At 39.7% G+C, this 15,738-nt stretch overlaps 2 protein-coding genes across 2 annotated transcripts in view; one reads left to right on the top strand and one right to left on the bottom strand.

Moving 5' to 3' along the window:
- cacna1db (calcium channel, voltage-dependent, L type, alpha 1D subunit, b) overlaps positions 1–3,958 on the bottom strand; it is a 79,113-nt gene extending 75,155 nt beyond the window's left edge. The window contains exons 1-3 of the mRNA XM_072367937.1: positions 3,901–3,958; positions 1,639–2,107; positions 351–456 (exon numbers count right to left, since the gene is read on the bottom strand). Coding sequence (XP_072224038.1) covers positions 351–456; positions 1,639–2,107; positions 3,901–3,928 — 603 coding nt within the window. The 5' untranslated portion in view covers positions 3,929–3,958. The remainder of the gene's footprint in view (positions 1–350; positions 457–1,638; positions 2,108–3,900) is intronic.
- A 2,186-nt stretch (positions 3,959–6,144) lies between these two features.
- dcp1a (decapping mRNA 1A) lies at positions 6,145–15,644 on the top strand. The gene is made up of 9 exons (XM_072367215.1): positions 6,145–6,292; positions 6,626–6,666; positions 7,323–7,450; positions 9,836–9,902; positions 10,095–10,233; positions 10,561–10,659; positions 11,419–12,003; positions 12,124–12,348; positions 13,366–15,644. The coding sequence occupies exons 1-9, from the start codon at positions 6,161–6,163 to the stop codon at positions 13,444–13,446; spliced, it is 1,497 nt and encodes a 498-aa protein (XP_072223316.1). The 5' UTR covers positions 6,145–6,160; the 3' UTR covers positions 13,447–15,644.
- The last annotated feature ends 94 nt before the right edge of the window (positions 15,645–15,738 follow it).

Genomic DNA, 15,738 nt, shown 5'->3' with positions numbered 1-15,738 from the left:
ATCTTTCCGTCTAAAACACAAAATACTAGCTCTAAATATTATTTTATACACCTTCTGTGAATAGCCATAATGTGCGTCTATACCCAAATAAGAGTCTCAAACTGTCAATCAACACAACATGGGTCCAAAATACAAAAATACAGATTTTTGATTAGTGTAACATGTGAAATGACCTCTAAGCAAATCACTGAAATCCAGTTTTGAATTTGTACCATCTTCCGCTGCCATGCACTCAAAAACAAGGCATCGCAAAAACATCAAAGCTCATACATTGCAACAGTGAGCTGTTCAGGATAAAAAGTAGATTTCAGCAAATCTATTACACCCCCATCATCTGTGTTACCACTCACCAGTTCTTGGTTGGTAGAATTGGAGTCGTCTCCAGGAAAGGGGATGTAGATGGCTAAGGCCACGCAGTTGGCAAAAATAGACAGCAGTATAAAGATATCAAAGGGTCTGAAAAGAGACAGTTAAGGAAGACAAGAATCTCAAAGAGCACTATTACAAACTAAGTGAACTATCAGGAAGATTAAAGCCATGTGAATAGAACTGCTAATTCAAAATATAGGTTAATGTGTATGATAATGTAAAAGCATTTCATAACAATCTAAACAGCTGTAAAGCCTGTAATGCTGGTGTCACGTCTGTTTATTTTGTAAGGTTAAGTTTCTGGTTATGTCATTAGTTTTTACATAGTTTCCTTATGTCACGTCTGTTAGTTTTGTTATGTGTTAAGTTCTGTTAAGTCATTAGTTTTGCCATGTTTTCCCATCAGTCACTCTTGGTCATCAGCTTCACTCACTTCACCTGTGCTTTCCACCTCAGCTGCACTCCATCACTAATCACCTCCCTTCAGTATTTAATTTCCAGGTTCCCCCTTGCACTTTGCCAGATCCTCACCATTCTATGCCACAGTATTCACCAGCACTCTAGTCAGCTAATCATGTCAGGTTTCGCCTATGTTTTGTTCCCATGTGATTTTGTTTTGTCATAGTCAAGTATTTTCTCTTAGTCAAAGTTAAGTTTTTGTAATCCGGCTCAGCGGCACCTTGTGTTGTTTTTTGTGTTAGAATAAATCAAGTTTTACTTTAATATATATCTACATTTGGGTCCTACCTCCACGCCAAACCACACCACAGCAACCTCAGCTAACAGCTGACAAGATAAAGATAAAGACAGCCAGTCTTTAGCAAAGACAACTTCATGGCTTGTTTTTCCCCACGCTCCATTGGTGACCCTTTTTTTTTTTTTTTAAATCACTAAAAGTAGCATGTTTAAAGAGGTTGTTTAAACAAAGGTACATTTGCAATCCCCAATTTAAACGCACGGCTGCCTTGCACTCAAATCACCAGACCAATCAGAGCAAACTGGACATTTCCACTGTTTTGAAAACCTATTTTACGGTTAAAGTTAAACTCATTTGCAGTCTACGTACATTTTCAAAACCAATAACCCAGTTGTAGTTCAACATCTCACCAGCTCATTGATTAATACATTCACTCTCTCACTGCCCCAACCATCAACTGAATAATCTATGAAGCAATGTGTTCACACAAACAAACAGAATCCAATCCCACACCCAATCATCTGTTGCTCTATTCATTCAACCAGTGCCTCTACCTCTTGACTAAAAGATACTTCCACTCCACCAGGCTGATGCAGGCCCTGCGGATTGGGTTGTTGAGGGTGAGGCAGAACAGAGCTCTGGGTGGCCTGCTGTTGGTAGATCCTCCTTGCTTTTTGCTTTTTGCATACTGCTGCCTCTTCCTCTGTGCCAGTGAGCCGACAGGAGCTGGCCCAGTGGTACAAACTGAGGGCCTTGAATTCATGTCAGGCTTTTCAGTATCGTCCTGTGCTAGCCGTGCAGCAGTAATGGCGGCTTGCCACGAGAGGACCGGGCTGACACCAGAAGCAGCGCCAACCGAGCCCTGATTGCCACTGTTGGTCCCAAGGAGGCCATAAGAGGAGCCGACGGGCTTTCCGGTGCTGGCCGGAGCCTGCAGGGGCTCTGGTGAATGGAGCTGGTGCAGATTGGAGTGTCCTTCTGACCAAAGCGCCGGGGTGTCAGAGGAGAGAGTGGTCCTTTGGTTGCTGGCATACTGTGCCCCTAAAAAGACGGGGCAGGAAACAAAAACAAGCAAATTGTTATATTGAGGGTATAAACTAAACGAATCAGAGTCACTGCAGTTAGCTTTTTACAATTTTTTTGTTTTCTGATGCAGCCACTGGAGGGCATGAAAACTGGACAATGTCAAAATGCTTTCAAGTACAATCAGAAGTCAAAAAAGGTTGCATGAGAACAACAGCATAAAAAGAAAAATCCCCAGTGTTGTACTCAGCTACGGTAAAGATGACGCTTCGCATAAACACTTTTGATAAAGAACCATATCTTGAGAACAATGTCTTTGGCAATTTTGTGCAACAATTTCTTGTACGTTGTCTGACTGCACAAATAAGATTAATACTAATATTATAAACTAACGTCAGTACCATTCAATTCCACTCGTCAACATCATCTTTTAACTTATTGATAACATACAAGCACAAAGACACGCGTAACAGCAGAGATTTTCACAGCAAAGCAGAAAGCTTTGGTGACTCTGATGTTCTTCATTGAGAGAGATCACTTTGTTCATTTTAAGGGATTATTTTTATTTCAGCTCCTGTGTGAAGGGAAGTGCCAGAATTTAATTTCAGCTTAAAAATGTTTAAAAAATAATTAAAAAACCTAAAGGACATTAACAACGGTACTGAACGTTCTTATTTTGCAGTTCACTCTAAAACCTGCTACTGCCACAATTACTTGCTGAAAACGGATGCGTGTGTACAACAGGAAACCATCCAGAAACAAGTTGCCAGAAGAATCAGAGGAAGAGAGCTGGTTCAAAAAGGCTGTTGGAGAGGTAGAGAGAACAGGGCAGCCTGCATGGCTGACGGAGGCAGTCATTAAAATCAATGCAGACCATGAGTGAAAAAGACAGTGCCCTTGACATAGTCACTTTGGTAGCTGCAACTCAACAGCAACCCCCCCCCCCCCAAAAAAAAAAAAACACTGAAATCAGCAGTGGCTCTATGTGAGCTGTGCAGAGAGACACTCAAAATGAAAGCTGAATAAAGCCCTGCAAGGAAAAGGGTCAAAGAGCAGAATTCTAAAAAGTGCTAATTAGTTGCCAGTCAAAGTATTTTGCATACACTAACTGCACCCGGTAATGATACCTGTTCATGTAAATGCAATTCAAAGACAAACTTTTGAGGTAATTTATCAAATCATATCATTCATGAAAATCTCTTGACATGATCATCTTTAGTTCAATTCACCTTAGTCAGAGAGTTGAGATATACCGTTTCAAGTGTTAGTTACTGTGACTGTTAGTTACTGATGCTTATAGACTGCAGACCTTGAGATGTAGCAAGAATTATCCAGCACTCCTGCTGGACATGGCACATCTGTCAGACAAAATAAGTGTTGACTCCATGGTGTTCATCTTGACTTTCATTTTAAAACATGGCAGCGTTTGTTTGGACCACTGTTGCACCATAGAAACCGATCTTACCTGAAAGTTTTTCTTTCTCTTGGCAGACAAGCTGTCAGGTGGTTCTAAAACAACCACTTTGTCGTGATATTAAAGTCAACCATTTTTCTGAGAACGAGTCTTAACTCGCTTCCCAATGGATTTGATGGCTGAACTGGTTTCAACACAAAGCAACACAGCACAAACGCCTTCAATGTTAACACACGGCCTCAACACTGAAATAAGTTGTGAAAACACGTCGGCTTCAGACACAACTCAGAGAATATAATCACATAGATGAGGCAGACATCCAGAGAATAAGCCAAACGAGCGCTCTCGCCCCCACAGCGCACCAACTCTCCTCCTGCGCTCCACGCACGGCTTTTACCTTCAGACTGTTCATCTGCTTCTTGCATCCTCGAATCCACATCGAAAATATCCGTTTTAAATCCAACTCATCGTTGGAAGAAAACACCCAAAGATGTCGACGGCGCGAAGCTGAACAGAGCCGTTAACCTGAATTATAAAAGGTTTTCCCAGCGCAGACCCCGAGAGGAGCGCTGAACATTTTCGCCACATCCGGGTGCCTGCCTGCAGATTCACGGCGGATCCGAGAGGACGCGCTGACAGCTGCGGTCAATCCACTGCTGTCAATTCATCTCACTGTGGCTGAGCAAGGACTGTTCACGAGCTCGCTTTATTGACATCTCACTTGGTCACAAAGTGGAAATGCACCTGTTGCTTTGGAGGAAAAGGAACGTCTTTACATAAACTGTGATTTAGAGACGAAAACTATTTTCTATGATTGAATGGTGTTACAAACAGCATAATCAAAAACATCTGGCACGGGGGCAAGGACGAATAAAGTGAAAGTTTTGTAAATCATTTCAAGAAGATATAACACAAAACCTACGAGATGTCAGTAATTATTCCTAGTCCTACTTGTTGCATTACATTAACAGAGTTTGTGTACCTTAAAGATCTGTATCTGATATACAGTTTAGTTCAGTGTAAACTTTACGAAGCTGACAGATCTGTGGGAAATTTTAGAAATAGCAGGTTATCGTGACTATAACTTTACCCAGCTGGCTGCAAAAAGACATTCTTGCTCTTTAAGATGAATCTTTGATCATATCCACCAGAATAAACTCACGCTGTGTCCCAGGTCTTTGGACTTACCCCTCAGGGGTCTTCCTCTTATAATGAACGGCATTTTGTCACCTGGCTCTTCTCTGGGGCCTCATGGCGCCGTTTTCTGTGCTTAGTCCACGGCGATTCGAAAGGAAATGAGTTGTTTAGAGCTCTGTTGGAAGGTTACCAGTGATTGGATTACCTGTGCCTGTACGGAGGATAAAAGTGTTTCACGGTGGTGCGTAATCCTGCGATTATAATCCCTGCGCCAATCTTCACTACATGAGCCGGTGAAGTAGACAGCTGCAACCCAACTGGGTCAAATAATTAATGATACGAATTGAAAGTATTCTGTTAATTACAGTGAATCTACATTCTCGGACACACACTTTAGACTCTGCTTTCGGTTAGTTGTGTATAACCTGAAGGACGATTATCTATAGTGTAGCCCTGAGACAAATATATATTGCCTTTATATATTAGATACCTGGGCATTAATTGAGGGGAAATTTGTGTCAATCTTTGTTTTAAAATATAATATGACATTGACTGTTCAGAATGGCACCTCTTTGATTAATATATTTGTGCAGAGTTTAATTTATCAGAATATCATATGCTATAGTTAGTAATATATTCTATTAATTGAAATAATCAAATTTGAAGGAGAGTACAGTACAGATGACAAGTTTGTTTGTTTTGAAAAAGCACATCTCTGACACGTCTCCATGTGACAGATTACACTTATAGCCCTACACATTTTCTTTTTGTTGTATTCATAATGACATGTTGAAGACGTGTGTTCTTAGTGGGTATCTTGGATATTCCTTAGCTAAAACATGTAAAAAAATACTGTCAACAGACTTATGATTGACAAACAACAAGATATTAATAAAAATTAATCAATAATAAAAGAAACTTAATAATATGAATGCGAAAATGTTTCTTTTTTACATTTCTGATTAAAAAATAATAATAATTTTCAGAAGAAAAGTTGTGGAATTTAAAAGATACAATGCACTTCTAATAGTAACTACGAGTTTACACATGAAATATTTATTCCTTTCTATTTTAAACTCCCTGTTGATTACTCAAATACTTACACATTTTGTTTTCCTTTATTTTGTATTACAAGTTTTCTGAAGAGTTATGTTTAGATGGGCAAGTTACGTTTTATTGAATTACAAATGCACTATTTTGCATATATATTGAATAGAGAAAGGTCAGTAATATAAACAAATGTTTTTGTATAGACATTATATTCTATAATCCAGATAGACTACATGATGTGCACACAAAAACAGGCATAAAATCTCTATGAAAGCGCTGTTTTTATAGTCTCAGTTTTTTATGTAACTTTCTACAAAGAGGTGAGGGCTACTTTAGGAAATTTCATATGACAATTCAGATTAATACCAGCGGAACAAATTATTCGCAGGGGAATTTTTTAACGCTGAGACGGCGGAAGTTATAAGTGTCTGCAGAAATCCGTCCGTGCGGGAGCAACAATCACATTCAAGATGGAGACGGTAAACGCTGGACATACGATGAGTTTAGCAGCGCTGCAAAGACACGACCCGTACATACACAGACTGCTCGATGTGACCGGCCAGGTGGCTCTCTACACCTTTAACTCCAAAGCAAATGAATGGGTAACTTTGAATAAGACTTGAAACAGTAAAGTGAAATTCCAGCAAAGCTATCTACAAATTAACCTAGCAGCATAGCTTCTCTATAAAACATAGATACTAAGAGAAATAGCCAGGATTTGGTAAATTTATCATTATTTATCATATTTTTTTCTTATATTAGCAGTTCAGTTCTACTCATGTTTAAGTTCGTTTTGTATTAATAGTTCAGCGTAATTTTGCGGGAGCTAACTGAACTTGGCTAGTAGGGCTAACTGCAGTCGCCCCCATCATTCAGCATGTTTGGATTAGCGGTTGTTTTTTGTTTGTGTCTCAGATTATTATTTCTCATTTCAGGAGAAAACGGACATCGAGGGCACCCTGTTTGTGTATGCAAGGTAAGTACAAACATGTATTTGTTGTAATTCATCTCAAGCCTCGTGAAGGTTGTTTACTTGTTTATCTTTACGTATCTTTACGCTGTCATTTGACGTATTTTGCGCACGTGTGTAGGCCGCGGTCCTTGTAAACAAACTGTGAATGAACTAAAATAGCCTTGTGTGATTGTATGAATAATAACCAGTGTATGGTTTCTTTCGCTTTGAAAACGAAAGAAACCATACACTGTTTGGGGATAAGTTCAAATGTTTGTTATTAAGGATATAAGCCTCTTGCAATAATGTGCAGTAATCAATTAAAGGACAAATTAAAACTCAAGACACCTGACTTTTGACCAAACAAAATAATTAAATTGTAAGATTTTTACTAACAATTAATATATCTTTTTTATTTTTTATCATCTTGAAAAAAATGTAACTAAATGTTAACTAAACGTTTCCTACAATACTTGATTATATTTAATTTTTCAGTGTTATGTCATCTATGTATTTAAATTGGATTACTTCTGAGCATATTCATTTTGCTAAATGGGTTTAAAGTCCAAACTTTTGCTAGATGTTGGTCATTAAAAACGATAAAGTAGTCACTTGATATTGTGCACAATAGTATGTAAAGTGGGATCAAGGAGGTGACGTTTGTCCTCTGTCCATTGAAGGTCTGCCTCCCCTCGTCATGGCTTCACCATCATGAATCGTCTGAGTACAAAGAACCTTGTGGAGCCGATCAATAAAGATCTGGAGTTCCAGCTACAAGATCCCTTCCTGCTCTACAGGAATGGCAACTGTGAGTGTTTTATAGAAAGGAAACACTAACACAGAAAGCATTCTGTGTAGGAGAGAAACGTAAAGAATTTCTGTCAACTCAACTTCAACTTAACTCATAACTCAGCTTTTTTTTTTTTAAATGACCTAATGTCTTGTCTGTAATCTCTTCACTTCTTGAAGTTCAGAACAGAAGAGAGTCTGTGGCCACTTTAGCAAGTGAGTTGCAAGTTTTAAGATTCCGATATCGGATACAGTTGGAGAAATTAGAAATTATGTTTTTTAAAAAAAATACATTTGCTTTAAAACATTGCTTTGTTACAGAAGATTCTCTTAAAGAAAAATGTAAATGTGCATATCTTTGAAAGCACCAAGCATACATTGGCAATCTAATCCTATTTTGCATGTTTTCTAAGTTAAAACTGGTAAACATGAAATATCATGCTTGTCATGCTTATTTCCTAAATTAAGGTCAATTAAGTTAAATTGTTTAACTTGAAGCATTTAAAAAAACTAAATGTTAAGTTGTTTCGACCCTCTGCTTGCTTGTTTTTCATCCCCTTTTTTGCATTCGTTTTCACATCTAAAATGAGCAAAAATAAGTGGGAGTTCCCAGAATTTTGCTTACAACTGTCAGTGTTAATGTCCCTTGACACACTCACAATCACACAACTGATTGTAACAGTACCTCTTAGTATCTTAGACAAACACCTCCCCAGCGTTCGGTGGAACATCTCTTCTCCTTTTTGCTTGAGGTCATGTTGGCGCCTTGGAGCGTTAAGCAGGAACACTTTGTTGCTCATGGCCTACACTGGCCAACCAAATGGCAGCTTCAGTTCAGCTTGGTCACATGTATCTTTCTGCATTTGAGCAACAACTAAAAAGAGTTAGGGTTCTGATTGGTTAATCAGACTGCTACTTGATCTATACTAGTTTGCAAGTTATTTATGATTCTATAAGTTATTTTGCTGGTGGCTGAATCCAGTGACGTCCGCTGGCCTTATGAAAGTAAGGTGAAGGGAACAATGACAAAATTCCTCAGATCTTCAAAAAGTAACTGACACCACTGCCACCAAGGTGATCTATTAGAAGTCTGAACAGGAGTTTCAACAAGGCGACGAACAAGGAGTTTGATTGCTTTCCCATTTGTTTGCTTATGAGAAAAAACAGCATGGCCAGAGTCAACGTCAGAGTAGACTGCTCCCCTTTTGGACTTGGTTTTCCCATCAGCCTGGCTGGTATGGAGGACATGATGATAAGTCTTGTTGGTATTCTGTTAAGAGCAGCTTTTCCAATAGCTTCACTTGAGCGTGAGTGCTTTTGGTATCATTTTAAGTCCTTCAGAATGAGTTGTGCCTCAGAAAGATAGATTTACATACATGTACAGTTGTTTAGCACACCACTGATTGACAGTATTCCTCAGGCTGGGACCTCTAACAGCTGTCAGTTTCCTCTGGAAGATGAGTCAGAGTAAATGGTTTCTGCGAGTATCCTCTCCTGGTTTTTATTCCATCTATTTGTTCCTGAATCAGTCCAAATGTCCACTATGTCACGGAAAGTAATTCTGTCAGCAAGCAGAGTCGGTTGTTTGTTGTTTTGCTGCCAGTGAAGGTATAATTTCCCAGTTTGTTGTCTCAAAACAGCAGCATGCACAATATTTTAAGACTCCTCCCTCTGAGGAGTTGACACAAGATAGAAGTTTGATTAAAGAGCAGCGAGAGTTGATTCCTCACAGAGAAGTTGATAGTTAATGATGGTTTGTCTCGCTCCAGTCTCCTTATAATGCTGGTCAGCTCACTTCTCGAGGCTGGCAAATCTACTCAGACTTAGAGAATACTGTTGGAGCGAAGCTCAGACGCACACGTTCACCTGTTTTCACCTGTTTACACCGCTTCATATTCCCTGAGGTAGCAGCAGGTGCTGCAGGGAGGCAGGCGTTCAGGTTGCTAGGTTACCACAGCCTCTTGGGGAGCTCAATACACCAGTATGTCATCACACACAAACAACAGATAAGCAGTGTAATATAAACTAGCTAATGTTTCAGCAAAACACCGATGATACACAGTCTGTTTCATTCCATTTTGTTGTGCATCAGGTAGTTTACTGTCGGTGATGGTGAATGTCATATTAGTTGTGATTTTTGTTCTGTATCAAAGCTTCAGTGATTCATGGTTTTACTCTGATTTTGACATGAGATGAGAAATGAGTCAGCAGTCAGTCACAGGACTGACACAGAGGCTGCATTACAAAATGAATGGCTGAGTTGACCATTCCAAACCCTCTAAAGCTCAGAAGTTGTTTTGGTTGACTAGGAAGTTTCTTTGAGTTTTGTTTGATGTGACACTTCTTTTGCTTTTCAGCCAGTGTGGACAAAGTCCAAAATATTCTGTTTGTGTTTCTTTAACAGTGGGTATCTACAGTATTTGGTTCTATGACCAGAGGGACTGTCAACGCATTGCTCAGCTAATGGTCAAGTAAGTAAGCTGACATATAGCACATCTGTTATTGACCACAGGCTATTATTTATTATCTTAGTTTTTTTCATCCTTTATGCATTCACTTTACAAGAAACTTTACTTTTATCAAGGATTCTGTAAAAAAATTTGAAAGCTGACAAACAACTGTTAGGTGTGAGGAGTTTATTTTCTGCTGCTGCTCTCCTCCAGGATTGTGAAACAAGAAGCAGACTATGCCCAGAGGAAGACACCAGAGAGGGCAGCGCCAGGGAGAACCAATGGGGTTGCTGAACCACGGCCCATTGATATCCTGGAGCTGCTCAGCAAAGCCAAGGAAGAATACCAGAAAGTGAGAGGACACGGCTTGATCTTTGATTCTTTTTATTAGCAAATATATTTTCTTTGCTTCCTTTAGCCTTGGTTGTACCATCCATTTCTCTTCAATTTAAACAGGTCTGACAGAGCAGATTCTTAAACGTATATAACAGATTACTGTGATACAAAGTCTTGAATTATTTTAGGTTTAGGGGTATATGTTTAAGTAGCTAGAGGTGAAGTCTGAGCTTACACGTCTGTATTTGACCGCTGTGTCATTAAACAGCCTTTTTATGTAATATAAAATCTGTGTGTGTGTGTGTGTGTGTGTGTGTGTGTGTGTGTGTGTGTGTGTGTGAAGGCCCAGGCAGGCGATATAGATGTGTCTACAGAGCCAAATGTGAAAGCTGCCATAAGCACAGTTATGGAGCATGCACATGGTGCACCACTGCCAGAGAAGGTACATACATGACACAAACGTGCACTAAAAAATGAATTTATCTGTGTTACTCTACTTGAAAACCATAGTGGTCCTCTACACAGACAGTGAGAAAGGTCCAGTTTCATCCCAAGTGTGTGGCAACGTCTGGCAACAGAAAAAGCTGCTGTTTGTTTGTTAAGTTGCAAACAAACCACTGTCAGTGCTCTGTGTTCTGATTCCTCTCTACAGGTGCTCGAAAAAGGGCAGAAGCTGACTTCAACAGTTTTTGACAATCGATCTTAACAAACTTGATAGCAAGAGACGTTTTTGCTGTATTTTGATACAGGAACATGCCAGCTGCAATGTCTTATTACACGTTTAATCAGAAAAGAGCTAACCGCACATATTTTACAGCAGTTATTTTATGTTAGCTTTATTTGATCTTATTTGTCTATTTTATTTTTATTTTATTTAGTACTTTCCCCCCTTGTTCCATAACTGTTGCACAGCAATTTCCCTCGGGATAAATAAAGCCTCTTGAGTCTTGAATCTAAGTTAAGAGCTTTTTAAAAAAGAATTTTTACCTGCTCTACCACCCAAGAGTCAAAATGCAATGACTGTTTACAGTAATGAAAGAAAGAAAATCAACAAATCCTCATATGTGAGACTCTGGAACCAGTAGATCCTTCTACAAGAATCATTATAAGCTTAGGAAGTTAATTTAGTATTAACACTGCTCTTTATTAATTTAGTGTCCGTCTTGTGATTGTTTGAGCTAACCGAGTTTTTGCCCACCAGACCTCGCATACAATGGTGAAGCAGATCACAGTTGAGGAGCTCTTTGGCTCGTCCGTCCCTAAAGAGTCACTTCTTCCGAACAAGCCTGCACAGAACAACACTGCTTCCAGTGACCTCACCGCTACCTACATCCAGAAACCACCATATCCTGCTCAAGCCCACCAAAGTCCACTCTTTAGTCCCCATCTTGCAGCCCAAGATCCAGGGTCCAACCAGCGGCAGCAAGCCCCCGCCCTCATCCCAGCACCATACGTCATAAACCCCAGCCCAGTCTTCCAGTCAGTGGTCCCCAGACCAGACCCCCAGACTCACTGCTCGGTCTCCCCGCTGATGTTGCCGCCAGCTGGCTCAGAGCATCATTCTTCCCGCCTCGGCCCTACACCGCCTCCAGTAGCGTCTGCCACCTATTTGGGAAGCGAAATACTCAGCACACTCAAACCAGCAGTGCCATCAGTGAATTCAGACATCCACAAACCCATCCTTGCACCCAACTTCCTGCCAAGCACGCTGGTTCCTCCCCATAGCTTTCAAGAACCCAAGATGGATGTTTTCTCCCAGCCTCCAAACCTGATTAAGCCAATGTCTGTGAGTTCAGTTTTGTTTGGGTCACCCTCATCAGTGTGCTGTCCCTCATGCTCCCAGTACCACAACCAATTAGTTTGGAATTCACTGTGTTGTCTCTTTCTCTTCCTTTTCTGTTCTCAGGCTCTCCCCATGAGTCCAGGACTCACTGTTCCAGGGACAGACGCTTCTTTGCTTCTCTCCCCCAGCGCCTTCCAGCAGACTGTCAATAAATCCCCGACAGTAGCAGCACCAGTGGTCCCTCCTGGTCCTGCTGAGCCGCCTTCAGCCTCTGGAGGACCCGTAGAGCCTTTAGCAGTCCCCTGCAGCAAAACACAGTTACAGGAGACTTTGATGCACCTCATTAAGGTACACCAACGGCATAAAACAAAGGGCATACTCGTGGGAGAAGTTCAAGCAAAAGCAGTTGACTCTAACCAGAGCTGCACAGTATATTGTGACAGTTGATTATTAATATTAAAAAAATCAATTGGCTGAAACACATTTTGTTTTCGCTCAAACTCACTTCCTTCTCATTTTCTATGTTTTATCAAAAAAAAAAGTTTCAAATAGAGCTATTTAAGTAATCTCCTGGAACTTCTGTATCTTTTTTGTTTTAATTTAATTATTAATTTGATTATATTCACTCAGATAAAGACTGAATTTGTCTGAATTTTAAGACACTGCCTCCACTTTGGTGCAATTAAAATGGTTCTTTCATTTTGGGTGGTCACAGCACTGGGAAAATACATAGAAATATTTTAACAGTAATGTTGTTTCTCTTCAGAAACTCGAGATAATGTGTTTATCTTCATATTTGCCGAGTGATTTATGTTGTTGCTCTGTCTTGCTGATGCTGCCTGATCTTATTAGAATAGTGCCTTTACTGACTGAAATAACCATGGTTATGTATAAAGCAAATGCAAAGGTGCATTAAGCCTGCATTCTTTCTAATGACCAGCAGGGGGCAGCTGCACCTCACAGAAAGATGACCAGTTGATTTTGAAGACAATTTGAAGTAAATTGCTCTACTTCTAACTTGAAATTAAGTGTTTGGCCCCAATCTTCTTGGGTCCTTCCCAAAATCAAAGTGAAAAGCATTCATGTTTATGTTAAAAGTAATTTAAACATCATACAAATGTTAGCTCAGCAACTTGAGCAGGTGCTCCATGTATGTAGCTTAAGCTCCTCTTTGCAGTTAGTCTGGGTTTCCACCCTTTGCTACTTGTCATCCTCCTCTCTTGTTCTGACTTTACTGTCCAGCACTTTGAAAAAACTTTCTATTTCTATAGAAAGGATGGCTCCTATTAAAAAGATAAAAAAAAAAAAATTGTACTCCCCTTTCACAGTTTGCTAATTTGTCTTGTTTACTCCCTCCTTGTCCAGAATGACCCAGACTTCCTCAGTGCCATTCATGATGCTTACCTGCAGAGTCTATCCAAAGACTTCAGCAGCATGAAGCTATAGTTCAACCACAGATGCTTTCAATGCTCCATTTCCTGTTTGACCATGGAAGAGAACAGAGGATCATGGAAGTTGCAACAAGCGCAGCGAACAGGTTTTTGACACACTGTTCTCTGAAACTCCTCGGCATTGATTGTGTGCAGCACCTCACCATTTAACCCTGATGCTGTTCCGGCTGCCCTTGTGACCCTGGATTGACTTTTTGTCTTATATCAAACGAGAGCTGCTTAAGGAACCAGGATGAAATAAGATTTCCTAGTACGTCTTTGTGTTAACTTTTTAAACTTGATGAATATGTTCAAACTGCTGGCCACTTATTGGGGAAGTTGGCTGAATTCTCCGGATGGGACCACAGATGAGATTTGATGGCATCAAACCCCCTTTTGACTTTCAGACGAGCAGTGTTTTTTGCTGAAACATTATGGGAGTCATAAATGTTGCTTCTCTTACTCATCGCACATCTCTGTGGAGTTCTCACAGTACGAGAGCATGAGAAAAAGCCACATACACCACACTTATATTCCAAATGCTTATTAAGACGACTTGACGTAGACCTGTGTGGGTGGACCTCAGAACTCTTTTTGGGGTCTAAAAAGAACTGCTCGTTTTCCTTTTTCTTTTCTTCTCCCCCGCTTATCCGATCAGAAGATAAATATGAAGCCTGTATATTTTTTGTAAAGATAATCAGATGCTGAACAGCTATTTCAGTTTTTGCTACATTTTGCGTTTGACAGAATTTTTTCAGCCTTTCGTCTGAGGAGGATAAATGATTTTCATAACTGCCCTGTGAAGCACATGCAGCTAAGAACTCAAATTAGGAGTCAGTCTCTCCCAGCTGTATTTTTTTTTAAATGTTACAGACTCTGGCCTTTATAACGCACAAACTAGCTTCTTTGCTACCTTTCCTTTCACCACATTTCGCTGTATCCTGGCTTTGTTTTCTTTCTCATTGTCTTTGTTTGTGACATTGTGTCTCCTCCAGCAGCTAAGCTCAAGTGTATTTGATGTTCTTGAGGGGGGACATTTGCAATAGATGACAGTTTTAAAGCCTTTAGGGAGACCAGCGTCTGGACATATGAGGATGGTAATATAGAACTAAGTTTATATGAACGCCAGGGTTCTGCAGTTGATCTGTGATTTAAATATTATGAGCAAAAAGATGTAAAGGTTGTTATCGGTGTTGGATTCCTGTTTACACTGAAGCATTTTAATCTCATAAACCTTAAAGAAAAGGTGGCGCTTCTGATAGCTTCAGTGGGATTTTACCATCTGCACCCGTTACCTTGATTAATTGTGAGATAATACAAATCACCTCCGTTCCCATTGCTTAGTTTCTGTTTTCAAGTCGCAGTTAAGTCTCAAGCTGGGTTATTTTTTTGCAGTAAAAAGCTACTGCAGCACATATCCGTAAACCTGCGGACCAGTGGAATCAGGATGAAGCACATCCGTCATCTTCTTAAAGGCATCACTGAGTGGCCGCTGAATGCCGTTCACGAACAATGACGACTGATCCGATGCATATAAAGAATTAACTTTCATCAACTTGGAGGAAAAAAAAAGATATTTGAATACAAAAAGTTTTCTCTTGTCCTGTTATTGTACGACGTTGAGCACATGCAAGCTTGTTAAAACTGCTGAAAGATATTGTGAAAACGGGGCAATTTAAGTTAAAAGCTTGTGTGGCACAGTGATGTTCATCAGCTGGCTCAGTTATCCAGTTACATGAACGTCATTCAATGTGAAAACATGTATTTTTGCTTGTTTTAGTTTTGTGAACAATATGAAAGGCAAAGATTGCTGTTCTTTTTTCTTTCTTTTTTCATTTAAAAAAAAAAAAAACTTAAACATCTTAAAACAATTGGAAATTGCTGAATTGTTAACATACATTGCTGCATTCATTCCTTGTCTTGACTTTGATATCGTGACTTGTTTTTGATCTGCTATTTGAATGCGGTTGATGTTTAGTCCAATCTCATTTTTCCTCAGAGTGTAACAGCACTTCAGATCCACACGCCTTCAGTACCGTCTCTTGCCTTTTTCATTCGGCAAAGGTTGAAATATAGAATGTAGGACGTGTGCAGGCAGGGAGGAGATCAGATGATGAAATGACTTGATTGGCATGTGATAAATCTTCATTTCAGACATACTTTTGCCAACACTTTAATCGTATGTTGGTTGAATAAAGAATGACTGAAATTGTAGCTGTTGTTTTAATCCCAGTCACATATTTAAGGTTTTAATGTTATTTTATTTATCTTTTTGGCCAGACTTATAATTTTGGATACGTCTTTGCAA

This window comes from Leuresthes tenuis, unplaced genomic scaffold (genome assembly GCF_036924035.1).
Source record: "Leuresthes tenuis unplaced genomic scaffold, fLeuTen1.0.hap1 SCAF_16, whole genome shotgun sequence".
NCBI lineage: Eukaryota > Metazoa > Chordata > Actinopteri > Atheriniformes > Atherinopsidae > Leuresthes > Leuresthes tenuis.
This window is presented reverse-complemented; position numbering and strand designations above follow the sequence as displayed.

Excerpts from the sequence above, each read along its gene's own strand:
- dcp1a (XM_072367215.1), top strand. The coding sequence starts at position 6,161 with ATGGAGACGGTAAACGCTGGACATACGATGAGTTTAGCAGCGCTGCAA. Across the intron at positions 9,903-10,094 it reads ATTGCTCAGCTAATGGTCAA|GATTGTGAAACAAGAAGCAG; the intron begins GTAAGTAAGCTG and ends GCTCTCCTCCAG. Across the intron at positions 12,349-13,365 it reads CTTTGATGCACCTCATTAAG|AATGACCCAGACTTCCTCAG; the intron begins GTACACCAACGG and ends CTCCTTGTCCAG.